A 21525-nucleotide genomic window follows, 5' to 3' on the forward strand; every position below is an offset into this window, starting at 1 on the left:
CTCAGTTCAAGCACTGCACAGGGGATGGTTGGTAAAGGGCCCCGGAGACGGACCTTCGTCATCAGTGAGGGAGGTACTCGCTTTCCGTTTTCTTACAGGTGCCCCCAAATCCTGAAACAGAACCAGAATGCACACACGTGGTGGGAAAGCACAGGACAGAGACCAGAGCAGAAACGCGAGCCTGTGACAAGTGGCCTCTGGTGAGAGAAAGGCCCGGGGAGTGGAGCAGGAAGACGAAGCCCATGCTGCCCTCAGCGCACTTTCCCCCAGGGCCCAGTTAGCCCGTGTGCCTGACACACGCAAAACCAGTTTGTCCCCAAGGCAGACTGACTTCACAGTGAGAGGGAGTGACTCAGCCTGGGGTTTCTCCAGACAGAAGCGAGGAGCCCATTGTACAGACACGGTCTGCCGCCCCTTGCGGCCACCTCCCACACAGCGCAGGGACAGTCCTCAACTCACCAGAACGTTTTCTGGGGATGTATCAAGTCCCTTAGGTCTCGACTCTTTTCCTAGAGAAACAGATAACAACACGACATGGTCACTACAGCTGTGGAGGGGCGTCTCTGCTGACATCTCCTCTGCGAGGACACAGCAGGGTGAGTCCCGCCCCACCCCCCCCACCCCACCCCGTGACCAGGGCGGCAAGGCAGAGCCAGCCACAGCTCCACGCCTGCCAAGTGCACGGAGACCTCCTGCAGGGCCCAGCTGGCCCCGTCTGGACAGCAGACGGCTGGCGGCAAAGCTCTCTTAGGGTTTGTCTGGTCTGACAGCTGTTGACTTAAGTGGTCACCTCTCCACCTCAGTTTCCTCACACATCACACGGGAGGCACTATGTCCCCCCCGCCCCCCTCTGCCCAGTGACGCCGCCTCACTGGTGCCTGGCCCCCACCGGTGACAGGGCAGCTACTGCAGAGTGCTGGCCACATAGAGGGCTCCAGACACGCCTCAGGGAGCCCACCTCCCTGTCCAGGAACTGCCTCAATTCTGAGCACGCCCCAAAGCTGATCAAGCTAGGGGTGCTGACTCATCCAGTGAAGCTGAGAAGAGCTGAAATGTGCAGCGAGGGCAGCTCCACCGAGAGGAGCGTGACCATCAGGCAGACCACGTGCTCGCAAACGCTGGGGAGCACACGGCGCCCTGGGCGGCCACCTTGTCACAAGATGAGCAGGGATGGGCAAAACGTGACTCAGAGAAGAAACTGTTTCTAAAGATCAGAAGTTTCCCCAGGTTGACAGCCCTGTGGGCCCCTTGAAACGTGGCTGCCCCAAATGACATGTGCTTTCATTGTGACATACGCACTGGGTTTTGAAGACTCATCATGAAAAAGAAATACAAAATATCTAATTCATCTCAATCATGTATGTTAATAGACCAGTAATATTTTGGATATACTGGATTCAATAAAATTATTTTAAAAAAAAAAGTTGAGCAGGGAATCGGGCATATTACAATCCAGAGAAAGTAAGGCTTTTCTCCCAGTCTCCTACCTTTCCTGAACACTTTCTGTAAATTTAAGGCCTTCTTCCTTTTCTCTTCTAATTCTACTTGTAGTTTTATTTCCACAACCTAGACAGAGAGTAAAACATAGCACGTTACCGACGACGTAAGTTAACACAGCTCCGGACGCTGCGCTTACGAACATCACAGCTCACGCACACCACCATCCCGATCTCATCCCCATGACTTCAAAAGGAAATGTCCCGTTTGGCACTTTTCATGTGTATTTTGTATCTAACTGCATCCTGTCCAAATTCTGTCAGGTAGTGAGATGAGAATTTTTTTTTTAAACGGAGAGAGATGGGAGCAGCCATTAGTGACCCACGCTGTTGGGAGGGGCCTCAGGGGGGCTCCCAAAGCAGGTGGGGTGCAGCCGACGTGATCTGCACGCACACAAACAGACATGGACCCCACCTCCCAAGGAGCCAGCAGTCCAGAAGGCACCAGCTCAGGTGCCTTCTACAGGACACGGCGGTGCCACGATGTCACCACGGTGTCAGAAGGCAACTCGCCAGCCCTGACAGTCTAGGTTTCCAGGACCCCACTACACTGCAGCATTTACCTGTTCAATATTTGACCAAAAATACTCTATTTCTCTGGCGGTTGAGGCAGCTATCCGTCTTAGCCGGTTCTGCTCCTCTCTCTTTCCCCTTTCCTCACGAAGCTTCTTTTCTTCATGATGCCGCGCTACAGTCCTGACGAGCTAGCAAACAAGTCCACAAACGGATGTTTTACGCTGTGTCGGGCTATCCCGGAAGTGTTCTTGGCGTATGGCTACATGTTGCTCAGGAATAGGCAGCGTCTGCTGGGACGGCCTTGAGAGCCGCTCTGCGAGACCGAGCGCTCCCGGCACCGTGATGTCCTACCCCCCAGCGCTTTCTAACCCACCTTCTTAGCCGCGGCCACCTTCCACCTTCTCTCCTGGGCGAAGTCGGTGGCCATCCACTGCATCTCCTCCAGCAGGTAGTCCCAGTGAGCTCGGGGGCGCGGGGCCTCCTGCAGCCTGGGCAGCCGCCTCGGGGACCACAGGCCTTCCTTCCGCAGCTCTGCTATTCGCTGATGGATCTGGTTTTCCTGCGGGGGGCATGGGGGGGGACACGTCATTTTTAAGTGCGTTCCACTCATTCAGATCCCAGACCCATGAGACCTACTATGTAACAGTCTCAGTAACAAAGGGAAGACTTGGACACAAAGGGCAGAAGGAGCGGGTGGGTGACTCCTCCTGGAGCCCAAGCAGCGGTGCTGCCCAGTCTCAGAACCTCTCAGAACCGCAGACCCCAGCTCACACCCATGCGCGGGCGGGGGACTGCATGGGACACAGGACAGGCCGGAATCTGCTTTAACACCCCTGGGAAGGGGGGACAGATGAAGTCAACTGGGCCACACACGCTCACTGGGTTAAAACCGGGGACAGGGAGCACTGCGCTGTCAGATCCTACTTCCTGGGGTTTCTTCTCATTCCTCTAATGAAGCTGAACGGAGAAATGCTCAGTCCCCCCACAAACCGCCATTGGCTGGGCCGGGGCCCCTATGGACCTGGGGACTCTGAGCGCTGCTCCCCAGCCTCATGATACAGCCCAGCTCCTGCCTCTCAGCTATGGCCTGAGGTGACAGCAGCCCAGACCGCTGACTTTGGCACAGAAAAGAGCCCACACAAGCCTCTCTCCTCCAAGACAGGTCCAGCTACTTGGTTACAAGCTTGGTTCCCACTGATCACAAAGCATGTGGATTGTCCTTACTGTCAGGTGTGCAGCTGTCAACTGCTGCCTCCTGAGAGATGAAGCCACATGAGTGTCACAGTCGGAAAGCACCCAGTGTCCTTACCAGTGCTGTCTGTCCTGCCAGCTTATCCTGAGAGCCGTCTGGGGGTGGGGCGGCATTCTGAGCTGGGCTCTGTGGTTTTGGCTGGGCTGACGCAGCTGCCCCCGGGGACCGGGAGGTGACCGGAGACAGCGACTTGCTGGCTGCGGAGGAGGGTCTATTCACGGGGGAGGCCCGTGCGGGCGAGGGTCCTGGGCCCGAGCCGCCAGCGGGAGCAATGGCCGAGGCTGAAGAGGCGGGCGGGGGTCGCTGACAGGGCTGCACGGGATCCGCGGGGAGTCTCGTGGACGTCACCGTCTGGCAGGCAGAAAACAGGTGAAGCCGCGACTCCAGCTGTGCTCACAACACCCAGACGCCAGAGACGGCGTCACAGGCGGGTGTGACAGCACCGATGCCCCCCCCACACAGCCATGCAACCGAACCCAGATCACGTCCACAAACCACAATGACACAAACTAAACCATGACTACTAGGAATACACCCTGTACTGCACCAAATCCCATGAGACCCCGTTATACCGTTATAAACTGCACTGTCACATATGGTCTTATCTCATGTAATAAGCTCTTTTTTGTTTTGTTTTTGCTTTTTTCAGCCTTTCTCCTGTTTTTTTTTTCCTTTGTTTTTTTTTTTTAAAGAAACTTTCATTGTGTAAGCTGCTTCTTAGTTGAAAACAACCAAACGCTCATCCTGCACCTTCCCTCTGAAGGGCGAGTACATAGCTAGCGGCCCTCCCAGGGCACGCGGGCTGTGTGGTCTGAGATCAGGGCACAACTAGGGGGACCCTCCCCCAACTAAAGACAAAGTTCAACTCGGACGGCAGTTCTGTGGGGGAAGAAGTGGGGAGCAGACAGCAGGGCAGGCCAGCTGCTCCCCCGGGAGGGCCGAGGACAGACGCCACATGGAGCACCTCCATGACCCAGAACAAGCCACGGGTGTGCCTTTCCCGGCGTGCGGCTTCTGCCTCTGCAGCTAAGGAGCTCCCTCCTCCCCCAGAGTCAGCACCCCGGCCAGCCACAACGCTCTGGAGAGCAAGTCCACCTGGCCGCAGCGGCTGCTTTCGCGCGCAGCAGCAGAGCTGAAGGACTGCGAGGGAACCACACGTCTGAGAGCCTGAAGTGCGCTTATGCCCCCCCTTGGTGGCCATTAGAGAAAGCCTGCAGCCCCTCCCAATCGAGCAGGGACAGGTGTCTGTGCATGCGGCAAGAAGCTGCTTTACACTCAGGTTCCACAGCTGATGCTCCACAAAAGGCCAGTTCACAGACCCGAGAGAAGCCTTGGTGCCACCTTGAGTCAGCGCGTGTTTCACAACACAAGACTCTGCCACCAAGACCCACTGCCCGCGGCGCTAGCCCGGTGGACGCCCCCTCAGGGCAGGTGGCCAGAGCTTCGCCTGCACCTGGGCTGCAATCACAGCCCTCGGTCACTGGCTAGTTACCTGGTCTCCCTGGCCTCAGTCTTCTCATGGGTAAAACAGGGACAAAAAAATCTACTCAAGGGGCTGAGTGGCAGAAGAAAGAAAATGCCGGTAAGTGCTCCTCTGGCCCCGTGCCCGACACGTATAAGGAAAAGGTGGCTCTACGTGACTATTACAGAAGATCACACTTTGCCACGGATCTCAAGGAATCAGAAAGAACCTGACGCAAAGCCCACCTAGGGAAGCCCTTGTCAGTGAGGAAGCGGGACCTGAACATGTGTCTGCAGAGCATCCAAGGGGGCAGGTGCCCTTGGTGGCAGCCTGGTGGGCGGCCCATCTCAGCCACGTGACCTGCCGCAGCCCCGCCACCCTGAGCCGCGTCTGCGCACGGCGCCCAACGTCCACCTTACTGGGCACAGCAGGTGGGACAGTGGACACAGGCCGTGTGCACGACTCCATCCTGACAGCAGCAGCAAGAACTGCACTGTTTTCTGGTAACTGAATGACAACTACGATCACAGAAGCCAATGAAGCCACGCTGTGACTGCTGGGGTGGGAGAGAGGGCTGCTGAGAGCAGCGTGCGTGCCACCAGCTCACACAGGTGGCTCACCTCCACCCACGCCGAGGGGACAGAGCACGAGGGTGCAGAGTACCTGCGGCTGGCATGGCAGCGGCGGGGCCTGCATCTGCGCCTTCCCAGGCACGGGCACGTGCAGGGGGGGTGGTGTGGGCTGCGTGGGTGCAGGATGCTGGCCAGCGGGGGGCGCGGGGACTGGAGCGTTGGGCGGCGGCGCCTTTGCCTGTGGCTCTGCGGTCTGCGGTGGCTGTGGGAACTGCAGTGCCGGCGGCAGGGGCGTAGTGGGGAGGCCAGCGGGGGCCAGTCTGCCCGGGAGCTGCGGGGGTGGCGTGTGCAGGCTGGCGGCGTTCTGCACTGGGGGCCCCGTGGATGGGTCGTACTGCTGCTGGCTCGGCTTCTGTCCCGCGAGTTGAGCGGCCTGAGGGGCGGGAGGCATCCCTCCTGGAAAACAGGGGAGGCCCCACAGCACTGACCCTCCGCTCAGGAGCACGTGGCGGGTCACACCCACATGTTATCACACCCAGCACACCCGCAGACTGAAGTGTAACTGGCGAAGCACCCAGCTACAACAGGTCTAATTGACATGCGAGCACACAGAAAAGGATGAAGGCACCTGACCTCTGCACTTAGCGTCAAGCAGAGCAGTGTCGAGGACACATAGGGTGTCCTCAGAAAGACACATGAGTGCAACTGGGGATGCTCGGGGACGGAGCACCAGCAGCTCCACACAAGGGCCCTGGCCTGGTCCCTGGGCACGTCCCACTACTGGCTGCGGCTCAGGGGCACCACGCCCGCCCACCAGCCCGCCCGCCCGCCCGTGCTCTGGCCTGCGCTGCCTCGGCCCTGCGTGCACTCCCTCTGAGCTACAGGGCGAGCGCTGGGGCTGAGGCTTAGGCTTACCTTGAACTGTCGGCATTAACTGCTGCAGAGGAACTCCCGTATTCACCCCTGGGTGCTGGAAAACTACCCCTTGGTGACCCACTTCAAGGCGAGGTCGCTTAGACTGCTCTAAAATAATTTTCAGAAAAGGTGCAGTTTGATGTAAAAATAAAACCACACGAGGAGTAGAAAAAACATGTGTAAGTGCTTTCATAATATTTGAACAGGGAGACCTTCCTATGCATGAACCAAAATCTGAAGCCATAAATGTAATTTTTCATTAAAAATTTGCAAATATAACAAAAGGTGTCAAAAAAAGGCAAAGAGCAAGCAACCACCTGAGAGACAGTATGTGTAACACACGGTGGGCAAAAGGCTGGACTGGCCAACGATCAGAAAGCTCTTACAGACTAACATGGAGGTCCTGACAACCAGACGAAATGGTCAAAGAGCAGACAGCAGGAGAGCGACAGGCTCCCAGACGGCCAGTAAACATGAAGATACTGTGCAGCTTTATTGAAATTAAAGAAATCCACGTCAAAAGAAAAGATTTACGTGCTCACCCCTAAGAGTCACAGGATTGAGACCGTTGTACTTAATTCAACGGCCCAGCTGTCCGAGAGCCAGGAGTCGCCGACGGGAGTCAGAACTGGCCCTACCCTTCTCGAGGGCAGTGGGCATCACCCAGACTAACTGCACATACACCCTGAACTAGCAATTTCATTTCTAGGACTTGTTCCTTTAGATAATTTGACAAATACGTGGGGAAAAAATGTAAGATAGATGTTCAACCCTGTTGATTAGAACAGAAAAAAGGTGGTGCTAACGAGGGCATGATGAATTAAGAAGGAACCGCCCGTGCAATGGAATACCACACAGCCATCAAAAAGAATGAGGCCCACGATGAGCAGGCTGGCCCAGGGAGTTAACCTGAAGCCACAACAGTGCACCTGTGATCGCATTTGAGCTTCTCCGGAATGACAGAATGACACACAGGTAACTATGCTTGTGGGTGGACAGAAGGATGTCTGTGAAGATGCACAAACATTAACAGCAGCTACCTCTGTGGTGAAGGAGTGGGCAGGGAACACCAAACCAGAGGCAGACTTAAGTTGCACCCTTTGAAGTGTTTAAAATTTTACAGAAAGTATATTAAATTTGTAATTTGAAGAAAAAAATTCAGTTTCAAAAAAATAAGTGACAACTTGAAAAAGCAGATGGTTTTACATGTAATCGTATCCTGAGGACTGAAGAGCCTAGAAATGCACTTAGAAAATCAAAACGAAATACTCCTACTCGACTGACGAATGCCTACCTTCAGTACACACGAACGAACAGTCACAGAAATACCTTGTTTAGCTAATATTAACAATAAGAAAAATTAACTTCCAAAGTAGAAACAAAGCAAATCTAAGTTCTTGAGCATTCACTTTAGAAACACATGCCACTACGCTGTAACCCCCACACTTAGTGCTGGTCCCAAGGCCGTCTGGGCCTGGGCTCCCGGACATACCTGCCGGAGGTCCCGCCTGCTGTCTCCTAAAGGGGTCCGTTTCTATCGCACTTCCAGCCCCTGTCACCAGGGTCCCTGCAAGGGCTTGCTGCTGGGAAAAAAACAATGATTTAAGTGCATTCCAAGAATGAATAAAACAACCATCATAATCACCCCAAACATTAGCCTCACTCTTTTTTCATAACAGAAACGTTATCTGCCTGTTGTATTTCATTATACATATGCAACGTGTGTTTACATACAATAATTTGAAGTTCTAACTTACCTCTGAAAGAAAGGATTTGTAAGAGACGTTTTATTCTGGTTTGAAATGGAATTTCAGACCAACGCAAACCTACAGTCCTTGCGAAACACACTGGCTTTGCCCCCAGAACGGCGGCCAGAGGGGACTGGCTACCAGACGTCTCAGACGGAAGCCTAAGCTTCGCCTCCCTGGTCAAGCACACTGCCTGTCATCACTCATCTCCCCCAAAAACAAAAGCTGAGTAATGAAAAAAAAGGCTACAATTATTTCCCCACTGGAAAATGACACAAAAACCCCAATTAATAAGTCTAATTAACTTGGATCTTCAAAATGGTATTTGGACAGCTAGCAGCCCACCCACTTGATATATGCCGTGTGTGAAACAGACAGAGGTCGTCTGAAACGTCTGAGTGAAAAAAGCTCCTGGCCAGGACAGAAAGGGGCCATGTGGGTGACCTACACCGTTCCCATCCCTGCACCATCCTTGCAGGCTAACACCCACTGGTTGCTGATTTTTCATGATTCAATTATGTCCACTCTACTTAGCAAGACATTTTAAATGCACAAGTTACAGATGCGAAGCAAAGTCACTGTTCCGTGCGGGGCTGCTGACCCTTGCAGCCCTGGGGACAGATGACACGACACTGCTGGTGCAGCAGCAGCAGGCTGCAGGCACTACTGCAGGCACTACTGCCTCCCTCGGGGGGAGGCAGGCGTCAGAGGAATGAAAAGGGAAACGAAGCACCCGTTTACATTTAATGAAGATGGGGGAGGAGGGGGAGGGGAGGATGGACAAGGAGAGGGAAGGAGGGAGGCAGGAAAGAAAAGAATGATTTCAAAAAGACATGTGGATGGTGGTTATCTCTAGGGATAGAATTACAGGCAGTTTATAATTTGTGTGTGTGTGCACTTTTTTAAAATTTCCAAACGTTTTACAATGAACATGTCTTACTCATATAACCAAAAGAACGGTATATTTGGTTTTGATTTGTTTTGTTTTTAAAATAAAACAAGCTGATAAGAAAGGGCTCTGCATCCAGTAATGGCCAAGCCTTCCTATTGGACCAAACGCACTCCAGATAAACACAAGACACAGTAGGCAGACACAGGATGGGGTCGGGACTTCAGGAACAGAGTGGAGCCAGGCGGTCTCCGGCTTTACGGCTCTGGCAGGAGCCCAGCTCAGGCCCACTCACAGCCCTGGGACAGCAGCTGGGGGCCAGGGCAGGAGTGGGGCAGGGGAGTCGCCACAGGAGGCAGCTGCAGATGGGGAGGCCCACACTGTGTCCGTCAGCCTTGCCTGCCTCCTGAGCCAGACACAGAGACCCCGAGTGCAACCACGTGCCAACACTGACACGTCAGGTGCCCACGCTCGACACTCGGGACGCTACGTGTATGGCTCCAATTCAATCACACTAACTAGCTGTGACAGCAAAACCATCAGTGCTCCTCAGAAGAATATAACAGAACCCAGACTCTCTACAACCTATCATTTACAACATTCAAAATCCAATTCAAGATTACCTCAAAACACAACAACACAGGAAACATGAGCCATCCTGAGAAAACCACCCACGGACACCAACCCCCGTCGACCCACGTCCTGGAAATGGCAGTGAGGAGTTGGCAGTGGCTACAGTAAGTACGCCCGGGCAATGAACAGAGAATGCTTTACAGAGGACAGGAAGAAACTCTTCACAAAGAAAACCAAGGGGACTGAAAAACCAGGTATCGGCGACAGGACGATCACTGGACAGAGGGCTGCAGAGGTCAGCGAACTGGAAACAGGCTCCGGAGAAGAAGCTCGAGGCTCGCCGGGGGCTCCGGGTGCCAGGCCGGCGCAGTGCCACTGAAGGATGGACAGCATGGGGGAAAGCGTGGACCCCCGGGACTGACTGCCACCATCACGTCATTTCCTAACTTGGGAGCAAACACAGGGAAGGGGAAGCCTTTTCAACAAAACGGTGCTAGAAGCAATCGACGTGAAAAACGTGATAAACTGGACTTCATTAAGATAAAAGCTTCTCATCAAAGACACTGCCAGGAAGGGCCACGTCTCCGCTCTAACTGCCTCACTGCCCGCCTCCTGGTTCTCAGAATGACGGGAACTGAACTCCGATTGCCCGTTCTGAGACAGACAACGTCTAACCAACTGTATCCACTGAAGACAATGAAACGTTCAGGAGTTGAGCAAGTGCCTCAGGAGCAGAACCCCTGAAGGAACTGAGGTGTCGCGCCCAGGACAGACACGTGGAATGGCTGCCGCCTGAGAGGCACGGGCTTGCGTCGTCCTGGAGAAAGAATGAAGACCGGTGGTTGTGGTTGGCAGCTACCAGGGGCAAGCTTCTGCCCACGTCCAGTACACACATGCACTGTAAAGTCCCGGGTCTGCGGCGTTCTGGGGCTGGGCACAGTCACGGAACAGAGGGGCAGGCGCAGGGAGCGAGGGGTGACCTTCCTGAGCACTGCAAGTCAGTCGGACTGCAGCTGGACGACCTCAGGTCTCTCAAGTGAGGACTCTACAGGGAGTCTCCCCGGCTGATGGGCCAGGGGATGGAGGAAAGCGCACACGGCGAATCCGCGTTCTTTGTAGACTGTGTCTATTAAAACAAGTTCAACTACCACCTAAAAATATGAACACGTGTAAGAGGGAAAAAAACAATAGCTGGGCGGGGGTGGTAGGGTACAGAACTGTAATTATTTTCTCTAACATAATCATTGGAAAATAACCTCCTACTAGGATGGTTAAGATCTGAATAACTGTAATAAAATAGTGTTTTCATATAATAACTGCACTCTTCAATTCTACCTCTAAAGCTGGAAGCTGACAGAAATTAATACGTATGTAAGACAGAGAATGCTGAGTTTATTTCTAGAGCTTAACCAGCAACAATACAGCTTATCATAAAAATCCTATAATTGGTTGCAAATCATAAAATTCACCCTGAGAATATGTCTTAAACTCCTTTAGAAGGCTTCACAGTGCTGGCAAGGCTGTCATCAAACTGGGACCACTTACAGGTTTCCAGCGCCACTTTTAGCTAAGAACAAAGTGACAATATATGGTGAAGACTCGGAACAGACTCAGACTTTCTTCATTCACTAATGCCACTCATAAAATATTTTTCTAAAGACAATAACCTAAAATTAAAATATTTTAAGTGAACTGCAGTTCCTCAAAGTGATGGGTGAATGAGGAGCTGTTAAAATGAGAATTATTAAAAGTATAAAACATAAAGAGGGGCCACCCAGTGGCTCAGGTGGTTGGAGCACCGGGCTCCTAAAGCTGAGGTCGCCGGTCCGACTCCCACACGGGCCAGTGAGCTGCGCCCTCTACAGCTAAGGTGGTGAACAACAGCTCTCCCTGGAGCTGGGCTGCCATGAACAGCCGGAGGTCGGTGTGAGCTGCTGTGGGCTACCGTGTGCTACTGTGAGTGGCCGGCAGCGATCGTGGGTGGCCGGCAGCCGGTGAGAGCTGCCATGAGCTGCTGTGAGCAGCCGACCGATGACGAGTGACCGACTGCGTCAGCCGAGAGGCGCGCAAGGCTCGTAACACCAGCATGGGCCAGGGAGCTGTGTCCTACACAACTAGACTGAGAAACAATGGCTTGAACCGGAGTGGGGTGGGGGGAGAAGAAGGAAAAAAACACCATAGAGTATTTGTTACGTGAAATTTTAAGAAGTGTAAACGTACTGTACACTGGTATATGTGTAATGTGAAAAAAATCTTTGGATGATGGAACCATGAATAATTATTCATTTTCTCCAACAGAAAAATCACTGAGATACTAACTGGAATGGTTCTTTTCCTAAGTCAACGTGTGTGTATTACTTTTCACACAACATCTTGGCGCTCAGTGATACTACCTCCAAGTCTTGGAAACAGAGATTCATGCATATGTACTGCTGAGAACTCTCAAGTTACTTCTAGAGTTTCATTAGTCAATATAAAAATTTACAATTGGTTGTAAATACTGAAAGTCATACTGAGATTTTTTTTCCAAAGAAAACAAAGGGTATGTTTTACATTAGTGAACTCTTTTCTGACAGATCCTCCAGTTTTCTATTTCCTTTGACATCCACTAATATTTGCCTCAAAAACCTGTTAATTCAGAAGGGAGATTCCTTGGTTTTTCCTTTTAGTCTCCTAAACATTATTATTATGAAATACATCACATAGACAAACTATTAACATGCGTGATTTTAAAGCATAGTCAAGTTCATCAGAATTTAAATGCTGGGATGTGGGTGTTCAGTGAACACTATTCAACTTTCCTCTATGTTTGAAACTTTTCCTAGCTGAGGGGGCAAGTGGGAAAAGCTACGTGTAGTTTAAAAGAGCAGTAACGCAGGGCTCACCCGGGGTCGTCACAGGGCTGAGGACAGAAAGGGCTCCGTGTGCCTGAGGCCCCGCACACTGGCAGACGCCCCTGCCCAGGCCACTGGCTCTGACTCCACGGCCCTTGCCCTTTCCCACAGAGCCCTCACCCACACTTCTCGTGGGGCTGTGCTCCTAGCACGCTGTCACTGAAGGAACCCCGCATCTGTGCTCTCCTGTCAGCCCTTGTGCGGCACACGTGTGCTGAGACCAGCCCATGGCCACACGTGCTGGGCCGTGGTCGCTCATTTCCACTACTGCACTCTCGTGAGCGTGCACTATCGGCTGCTCTGCTCTGCTGCTGCTGGCGATTCCGGTTCTTTCCAGGCTGGGGCTCTAACAAACACCAGTTAAGACACCAGCATATGTGTCTTCTGGCACACACACACGGGAGCACCCTGAGAGCACATCTGCGTGTCTCACCTCCAGGTCATACCAGTGTTTCCAGACGCCTCCACACGACACTGCCATCAGAAGTGGGTGGCAATCCCACTGAGCCACATCAGGGTCTGCCCAGCTTAGTCTCAGCAGTCTGGAGAGTGGGCTGGGCCATCGCTGTGGAGACCGCACATCTCCACAAGGCTCCTGGCACTCCAAGCTTGCACTGCCCTCTGCCGCAGGGTGGCCTACACGTGACCTAATGCACCGCGTTCCTCCACGCACCACCAGGAAAGGTGCCCACTCATCAATTTCCTGATAATCTCCAATGTAATGACTGTATCGAACTCATGACAAGAGGCACCTGTGTCGGGTTCATTAGTGTCCCACGGAAGGAAGAGAGGAGCAGGCCCGGAGCAGTGCCCGTGTCCTGGGCTGGGTACAGTGCAGGCACAATGGGCCTCGGCCTTGTGCCATGGAGGAGGGAGGCACTTGCAGGGCGTCTCGGGAAGGGGTGTCAGGAACACGCCGCAGCCAGCCTGGAGGGGCTCCAACCGGCCAAATCACAGATAACTGAGCATCAAAACCGGCGGGCGGGGGGCTGGGCAGCAGGTGACTAGCGGGGGCACAAGGAGACGTGATGGAAGCGCGTGGGTTACACGGCCCTTGTCAAACAACAAACCATCAAACCAACACAAGATGTATGTACTCCCAGCTTACAGACTATGCCTCAGCACACAAAATCCACTACGTGTACAGACCAAAGGAAAGTATCACACGAGCACGCGAACAGATGCAGAAATAGTATCTGACAAAACCCAACATCCACCATGATAAATTCTAGGACTAAAGGAATTCCCTTAACCTTTTGATAAAGGATGTCTACAGAATCTATAGCTGACATCATACCTAATGGTGAAAGAGTAATGTTTTCCCACTAAGACTGGGAAGAACGTAAGAATGCCTGTTCTCAGGACTTCTATTCTGGTCTTTGCCAATACAGTCAGGCAAGAAAAAGAAATAAAAATCATACAGATAGGAGAAAAAAAAATAAATCTTGCTTTCTTTGCAGACATGATTCTCTCTGTAGAAAATCCCATGGAATCTACAAAAAAGCTGAAATTAATGCATTTAGCAAGATTGCAGAATACAGGTTCAAATAATCAACTGTACTATCTTTCCCCAAAAATAAGACCTACCCTGAAAATCAGCCCCAGTTAAGATCTCAGCCAGACGGCCGCATTTAGTACGTCATGACGATGTTCCAGAAGAACATGACATTACTGTATTTGAATAAATGTTGATTGTTGTACAGGAAAAAATAAGACATCCCCTGAAAATACGCCCTAATGGAGCAAAAATTAATATAAGACCCGGTCTTATTTTTGGGGGAACAGAGTATTCCTACATACTTTCAATGAACTACAAAATTTTTTTAAAACAAGTACCATTTACAATACCACAGAAAAACTGGAATATTTGGGTATAAATTTTTAAAAAATACATACAGAACTGGGATGCTGAAAACTACGGAACACTGAAGAAAGAAATGAGAGGAAACCAAAACGAGCGGAGAGACAAGCCCTAATCCTGGGCTGGAAGGTGCAGTGTTGTCGGGCCGTTGCTTCTCCCCAGTCGGTCAGCAGAGTCAGCGCAACCCCTGTCAAGATCCTGGCACGATGTTCTGCAGGTATCGACACGAGAAAGGAACTGGAATGCCCAAAATAATTCTGAAGAAGAACGAAGTTGAAGAACTCATACTATCAAGCTTCCAGACTTACTACAAAACTGCAGCAGTCAAGGGGCAGCCAGATGGCTCAGGTGGTTAGAGCGCGAGCTCTCAACCACAAGGTTGCTGGTTCGATCGCCGCATGGGATGGTGGGCTGTGCCCCCTGCAACTAAAGACTGAAAAACAGCGACTGGACTTGGAGCTGAGCTGCGCCCTCCACAACCAGATTGAAGGACAATGACTTGGAGCTGATGGGCCTTGGAGAAACACACAGTTTCTCAGTAAAAATGTAAAAAAATATGAAAGGCTTATAAAAAAAAAAATTCCCCTTTCCAAATGCCACATTAAAAAACAAAACAAAAAACTGCAGCAGTCAAGACAGAGGGGCCCTAGCAAAAACACACACAGGTGACGGAAGAGTCTAGACACAGGCCTACACAGACAGGACCTACACAGACAGGACCACCTGGCTTCTGGAAAACACGTGGTCAACTCAGCATTACAGGGCAGTCTTTTTAAGAAATGGTGCTGGGACAACTGGATATTGATATGCAAAGAAATGAACCTATGCTTGTCATGTTAAACAAAACTTCACTCAGAATGGATCACAGACTGAAATATAAACATAAAACCGTACAACTTACAGAAGAAAATTCTTATGACCTTGGGTTGAGCAAAGAGTTCTCAGAGATGATGGCAAAAGCACAACCCATAAAAGAAAAAAATTGTTAAAAGAGACTGCATCAAAATTTAAAACTTCTGCTCTGTGAAAAACTAGTATAAAAGAAGGAAAAGCCACAGAATGGGGAAAAATTTGCAAATTTATATCTGACAGAAAACTTATATCCAGATTATGCAGGGGCAGCCGGTTAGCTCAGTTGTTTAGAGCGCGGTGCTAATAACACCAAGGTTGCCGGTTTGATCCCCACATGGGCCACAGTGAGCTGCGCCCTCCTTAAGAAAAAAACCCAACAAAGCAGATTATGCAAAGAACCATCAAATATAAGCATAATGAAACAACCGACTCAATGAAAAAGAAGGGAGAAGGAAGGGAACGGCTGCTTCCCCAAGAAGGCACACAAATGGTGAGGAAACATACGAGAGCACGCTCACCACACGCGTCTTCAGAGCTCCACAAGCTAACACCCCAACGGGTCTCAGAACGACTCCAACAGTGCGTCCCGGCGAGGGCGCAGGACTGGGGCAGCCGCTGTGCAAGTGTGGGGTTTCGTACAGAGCTGTCCACTTAGTCACCAACCCAGCAATCTGTCTCTTAGGCGCTCACCCAAAGGGCACGAAGGCCCATGTTCACACAACACCCAGCATGCGAGCATCACAGCCGCTTTATTCCCACGCGCCCCAAACTGGAAACAACCCAAGTGTCCTCCGAAGGGGGCAGTGGGCAAACCAGGCCCACCCACACAACGGAGCAGCACTCAGCAGAACACTGCCGCCCATGCGACCACGCGACAGCCACCACGACGCTGTGCCCACCGCGGGCAGCCAGGGTGACAGGCCACACACTGCCTGAGCCCACTCACTGACATCTCGTCCTGGAAGCGGTGGAATCACAGAGATGGAGACAGGGTCAGAGAGGGTGAGATTCGATCACGAAGTGTTACCGAGGGAGCAGGCTGGGGTGGGGTGGGTTACACAGAACTCGTGTGCCCTGACGGGCGGTGGCTACACGACCCCACGTGCCAGTCAACACTCAAGAAAATACAGACCAAAAAGAGCAAATGCTGCTGAATTAAGTAAGTTTTAATGAGCAAGTAAACACAGTTAGTGACGTATTATAACCTACCGATTGAAATAAGAACCCATACATAAATACATAAAGGGAAGAGAAAAGAAAGCTAATTACAGCAGAAGGCCAGCTAATAAGTGCAGAAGTAGTAATGGAGATAGAAAATCCGTTTTGCCACCTTTAGGGTGACAACTGACTTGGGCCAGACCCATCAACAGATGCTGGAATTAGTGGGCAAACAGTTTAATGAGACACTGGATATTTACGTGGTCTCGAAGTACCTTTCCCAAGTTACGTCTCATTGACCCAAGGAAAAATAACAACCTTCCACTGGAAAAGCCGGGCGGACCAGTCACGGGACGAGCTGACCCCGTGGCCTCCTGACACGCTCCCTGCGCGGGACACAGCGTCACTTCTGTGGTATTCCTCTCAAAATGCACTCCCGGCAGCAGACACAAGTGAAAACTAGGCAATCCCACACCAAAGCACATTCTACAAAGTCACTGGCCTGAAGGTCTCAAAGCTGTGACGGTCCTGAGACAGAGGGGCCGGCCCAGATTAAAGCCCACCCGAGACCTGGCAAGCACGCGTGGTGGGCGGTCCCAGGGGAAGGCCGCTAGGGAGGACATCGGACATCGTCCAGACAAGGCACAGCGCCTGTGAGCGCGCTCAGTCCCAGGGCTGCGTCACGGCAGTTTCCCGACTTCACCGCTGAGCTGTGCTCAAGCCACAAGCACTGTCACCTGGGACGCGCTGCCGTGCTTAGGGGCAGGCTGCACGACAGCACGTCTGCAACTTACGCTCAAGTGGTTCAGGGGGAAATGTGTGTGCGCAGAGATGAGAGAGAATGAGAGGAATGCAAATGGGGCAAAAAGCCAACAACTGGTGGATTTGGGTAAATGCTATAAGGGGAGTTCTTTGTACTATTAGTGCAACTTTTATATGCATTTAAAATTGTATCGAAATTAAAAAATTTTTTTAAAAAAGTCACCACCAAGATGAAACTGCTTTCAGAACCCAACATAACCTATTCCAAAACTACTAGGGTCTGACCCACACTTTTAGGTCCTTGGCATTATTCATGGAACACGGAATGAGTCTATTTCAAAACATTAAAAATAATCAGTTTGCATTCAGCTAACACATCCATTTAGAAGCCTAAGACCTTGATGATTTCAGGTGTTTCACGTCAGCGTTTCTTCTAGCTACAGAAAGTGTCAAGTTGTCATCTGATCACATCTTTATTTTTCTATTTTGCACTGTTCTCAAAAATACAGAGAGAAGACACAAGAAAGAACCCACATGTAAACAGCACACAGGAACCCTGGGCACACATTGGACAGGACTGTGAGGGTTAGGTGACATGCACGCTGACACCACACTGCATTACAGGTCAATATGCAAAAATAATGCATTAAGGTCTGGGGGTTCATTTACTCATGCAATTTAACTTTATAATTCTATATGCAGGAAGACTTATCTTTTTAAATAAGGAATGGGCTCTGGGAAAAAAATGCTGAAGAGCAAATAGTAATCGAAGGTTAAATACGTGATGAAGGAAAGGTTTGGGATGAGACTACATTTGAGAACCGTCGAAAAGTACCTGAAATGGTTGCTGCTGGGATGAAAAAGCAGCAGAAACATTTGGAGGAAGCTGGGTTGCTATAGCAACGGGAGTACCAGTCTGCCCATCCTTTCCTGTCACAACCTTTACCTGAGAGGAAATATTTTGAGAAAAAAAGGCAACATAATTTTTAAGACTGCTCAAAATTTCGTTAGAATTTTACTGCTGATAGCTCACTGATGTTTGGTGTTTAAAAATGGAACGTTTTTGCATCAAATCCTATAAAAGGACTATCAACTGCTTTATGGTAGATTTGTAACGTAACAACCTAACTCAACTGCACATCTTGGAGGAACTCCAACTTAAGTCACACGTGCAACATCCTTAGATCCTGCAAGTTCAAATCCTAGGAATGGGGATGGCAGACAGTGCTCAGGAGCAGAAGCTCACAGCCTCCCGGGCAGTTTGCACAGCACCACTCCGTCACGCACTACATGCAGGTCCAACAGGAAATTGTAAAAGGGACTTGTTTCTCTCCATCAGCACAGATGGGGGACTGCGCCTACAGACACCATTGGCGTACAAACATAAAGAGAATTGACTTCCACTATTTCACAGGGGTGAAATCCTCAAAATAATCATATAAACCTTTTGGAAAATAAAAATGGTCCATCTGGAAAAGGTATTATAGAAAACACAAAATGGCAAAGCCACACAGATACGTCCATAAGTATCAATGAGGACGGCTGAGCAAAGAGACCAGTTTTTGTTCACCAAAGGCTGATTTCTTTGCAGGAGAAGCGTGACAAAGATTTGAATTCTTTTAGCTGTATCGTAAAACAAAATCTGCTCCAGCGACACTGTACACCACACGACACAAAGGCACACGGACAGTGCATGAAGCCACCTTACTGTTGCCCTGCTGTGCTGTGTTTCGTTTTCAGAAAAGCAAATAAAAGGATTAGAAGTCACAGTAGCATTAAGAAATCTCAACTGGGGAGTTTATTAAGCACCAATTCCAGGCACCCCAAAATTTCACTATCTTAAATATCACCCAACAGGCATTATTAGCAAAAGTGTGAGATCAAAATATGTCAAATCTAATACTACAGCTAGAAGTTCTCAAACGCAGCTTTTTGCCATAATAACTGCGTTTTAATCATGAAGACACCATATAAATGTTTACATTTATTTATATTTACACTCCTTGTTTGAAAACCACGCTCATGGTGCTTGAACGGGTGGGCCTACGTAAGTGAGCCGTGAAAGCTGGGAAACCAGCTGGAAGGTGTGTGCTGTGGCCCTGGCCCGGCCACACACCCAGGACCCCAGGGGCAGGCGGGGTCTCGCCAGGTCAGCTGTCCCACCAGGAGGAGCCCTTGCTCTAAATGAAGGCTCGGGGCTCCGCACCCACCTGACACACAGCGCCCGCTCCCCTGTCCCTAACAACTAGAGCAGCCATTCCCTCCCCCCAAGAAAACCCAAATCCACCTTCCATTTGTGTGTGCCCTGGGCCAAATTCTCCCAGAAGCCCATGTGAGCAGCCCCAGGGCTGCCGTCTTCAGCGGCCCAGGCGCACGTGTGAGCAGACAGCCCTCTCACGGCAGGCGGCCGGCCGTTTCTCACCTCGTCGTTGATGACCTCCGACTTCTCCTCGTCCTCGTCCTCGTCGTCCTCCTCCTCCAGGTCCAGGTCGTTCTGCCTCAGGTAAGCCTGCAACGGGGCGTAGTGTTTCTTCTTAAAAGCCAGAAAGTCCATCATGTTCCCTTGCAGGTGTTGCAGGAAGAACAGCTCGATCAGGTACTCCCTGAAGGCCTCCCTCAGCGCCTCCATCTCCCGGTGGTGGTGGTCCAGGCACTGCTTCCGCATCTGGGCCAGCTCCTGGGAGGGTGGGGGGATCTCCTCCAGCTTCTTGGGGGCCTTTCTGCCCCCCGCGTTCCCCGCGGACGACAGGGGAAGGCTGGAGAGGCCCGGAGGCACGGCGGTCCTGGAAGGGCTGCTGGGGGGCGGCGGGGACGTCATCCCAAACGCCGGGACCCCCCCGACCGCGACCCCGGGCAGCAGGGGTCTGGGCAGCGGCGGCCCCGGCAGCTGCTGCTGCTGCTGCTGAATCAGCTGGCCCTGGATGATACTGCTGATTTGGGGTGGCAAGCTCGCCGTGGCCATGTGGCCGGGGCTGGCCAGGGATGGCAGGCCCGCCCCGCCCGATGCCGCGGGGCTCTGGGGCCCCAGGTGGTGGACGGTCCCCCCAGACTGCGTGTGGGGCTGAGACAGTCTCCGCTCCCGGACCGCCAGGGGAGGCCCGGCGTGCTGCAGCGGAACCTGGGCGCCCGGGGCCATCTGGCCGAGGCCCGAGCCTTCCTGAAACACAAAGTGCCCGCCCGCCGACGGGCTCAGGCTGATCTGCCTCACCAGCACACTGGCGTCCACGAAGCCCCCAGTCGGGCTGCTGCACAGGCCCAGGCCAGGGCCCGGGGCACCCGCCCGCACGCTCTGCAGGCCCGGCCCCGGCCCGGGGCTGGGCTGCGTGGGGCTCTGCGTCTGCACCTGCTGGGACAGCGGCGACGTGACCTGGATGTACGACGGGGATCCGTGCTCAAACCGCCTTGGCTGCGCACTGAACTGAAAGCCCGGAGACGTGGGGCTGGGGAGCGGCAGGGGGGCGAGCGTGAGTGCTGGGTTGCCTCCCACCACAGGCCCCACATTCTGGAGGGCGAGGTTCACGTTGGGCCCAGCCACAGGGCTCCTGCTCATCAGCTGCTGGACTTGGTAGCCAGGCGACTGGGGTGCAGATGGACTAGCCGAGGGCGCGAAGGGCGTGGCGGGGGATGGGGGTGGGTTTGGGGGGGCCTGTGGCTCTTCTTCGCTGCCGGCGAAGGCGCGGGACCTCTGCAGCTGGTGTGGGGCGTTCTGGGGGCCGCTGCCGTGGTGCATTGTCGCCCCCCTTTCTTATCCAATCAATATTCTCCTGAAAAACCAAAGTTAAAATCATGTTACTTAGAGGGAAACACAACCCTTGGTCACGGCTTATCACGAGACCTGCTGGCGACATGTGAAGGTCTGTCCCTCGCGACGCGTCCTATGAACTCACATGGAGCTGTGTACGGAGGCACTGCACACAGTGTCCCTCAGCACGGACCAGGGACAGGTCCTTCTGGGTCACCACTGTGCCCGAGCCAGGGCGCAGCCTGGCAGGAGCAGGTGAGTGATGCCACCAGCTGCTTGGGAAGGTGACGAGCGTCACCTGCTCAAGGCCAAGGCCCTCGGGACCAGCGTTGCCTCCCAAACGCCTTCTCCTTGGCACAGGCCTTTTTGTGTTCCCACACGCAGCGGGGACGCTGACCTGCTCGCTGCCACTGGGCCCAGGAGGCAATGATGACTGCTGACGCAGACACACAGCACGGGCTGCTCACAATCCCTCCGTCTCCAGAAGTGCAGCCAGATCCCTGACAGCCAGCGGTTCCCACGAATGCCTGGGTACCTCCCTGGAACACCCCGTGAATGGAGTGCAAACGCAAGGAGACCCCATGAGACCGCAGGGGACGGGGGCAGGCCTGGGCATGACGTCGGCCCTGGGGAGGCACACGGCCTGTCATGGAACCAGGACAAAATGTGAAGGAGCCTCACACGGCAGCATTCTCCAGGAGGGAACGGGGAGGGGAAAGTAAAAACACAAAACATCTCAGAGGGAAAAACAGGACGCCATGGAGAGGCCCCGTCAGGGCTCCGTGAACTCTCTGGGAGCTGATGTCACAGCTCTGAAGGGGCTCACAGCCCCC

At 52.4% G+C, this 21525-nt stretch overlaps 1 protein-coding gene across 12 annotated transcripts in view; it reads right to left on the reverse strand.

Moving 5' to 3' along the window:
• EP400 (E1A binding protein p400) overlaps positions 1–21525 on the reverse strand; it is an 87698-nt gene that overhangs the window by 55141 nt on the left and 11032 nt on the right. For 5 of the 12 annotated variants that reach the window (XM_033097282.1, XM_033097281.1, XM_033097276.1 and 2 more), the window contains exons 2-12: positions 19373–20714; positions 17786–17896; positions 7706–7796; positions 6214–6321; positions 5390–5754; positions 3322–3615; positions 2386–2571; positions 2060–2200; positions 1488–1566; positions 460–509; positions 54–111 (exon numbers count right to left, since the gene is read on the reverse strand). In XM_033097282.1, coding sequence (XP_032953173.1) covers positions 54–111; positions 460–509; positions 1488–1566; positions 2060–2200; positions 2386–2571; positions 3322–3615; positions 5390–5754; positions 6214–6321; positions 7706–7796; positions 17786–17896; positions 19373–20680 — 2791 coding nt within the window. In that variant the 5' untranslated portion in view covers positions 20681–20714. The remainder of the gene's footprint in view (positions 1–53; positions 112–459; positions 510–1487; positions 1567–2059; positions 2201–2385; positions 2572–3321; positions 3616–5389; positions 5755–6213; positions 6322–7705; positions 7797–17785; positions 17897–19372; positions 20715–21525) is intronic. The other 7 variants (XM_033097284.1, XM_033097286.1, XM_033097278.1 and 4 more) reach the window with 4 other exon arrangements.

This window comes from Rhinolophus ferrumequinum, chromosome 25, assembly GCF_004115265.2.
Source record: "Rhinolophus ferrumequinum isolate MPI-CBG mRhiFer1 chromosome 25, mRhiFer1_v1.p, whole genome shotgun sequence".
NCBI lineage: Eukaryota > Metazoa > Chordata > Mammalia > Chiroptera > Rhinolophidae > Rhinolophus > Rhinolophus ferrumequinum.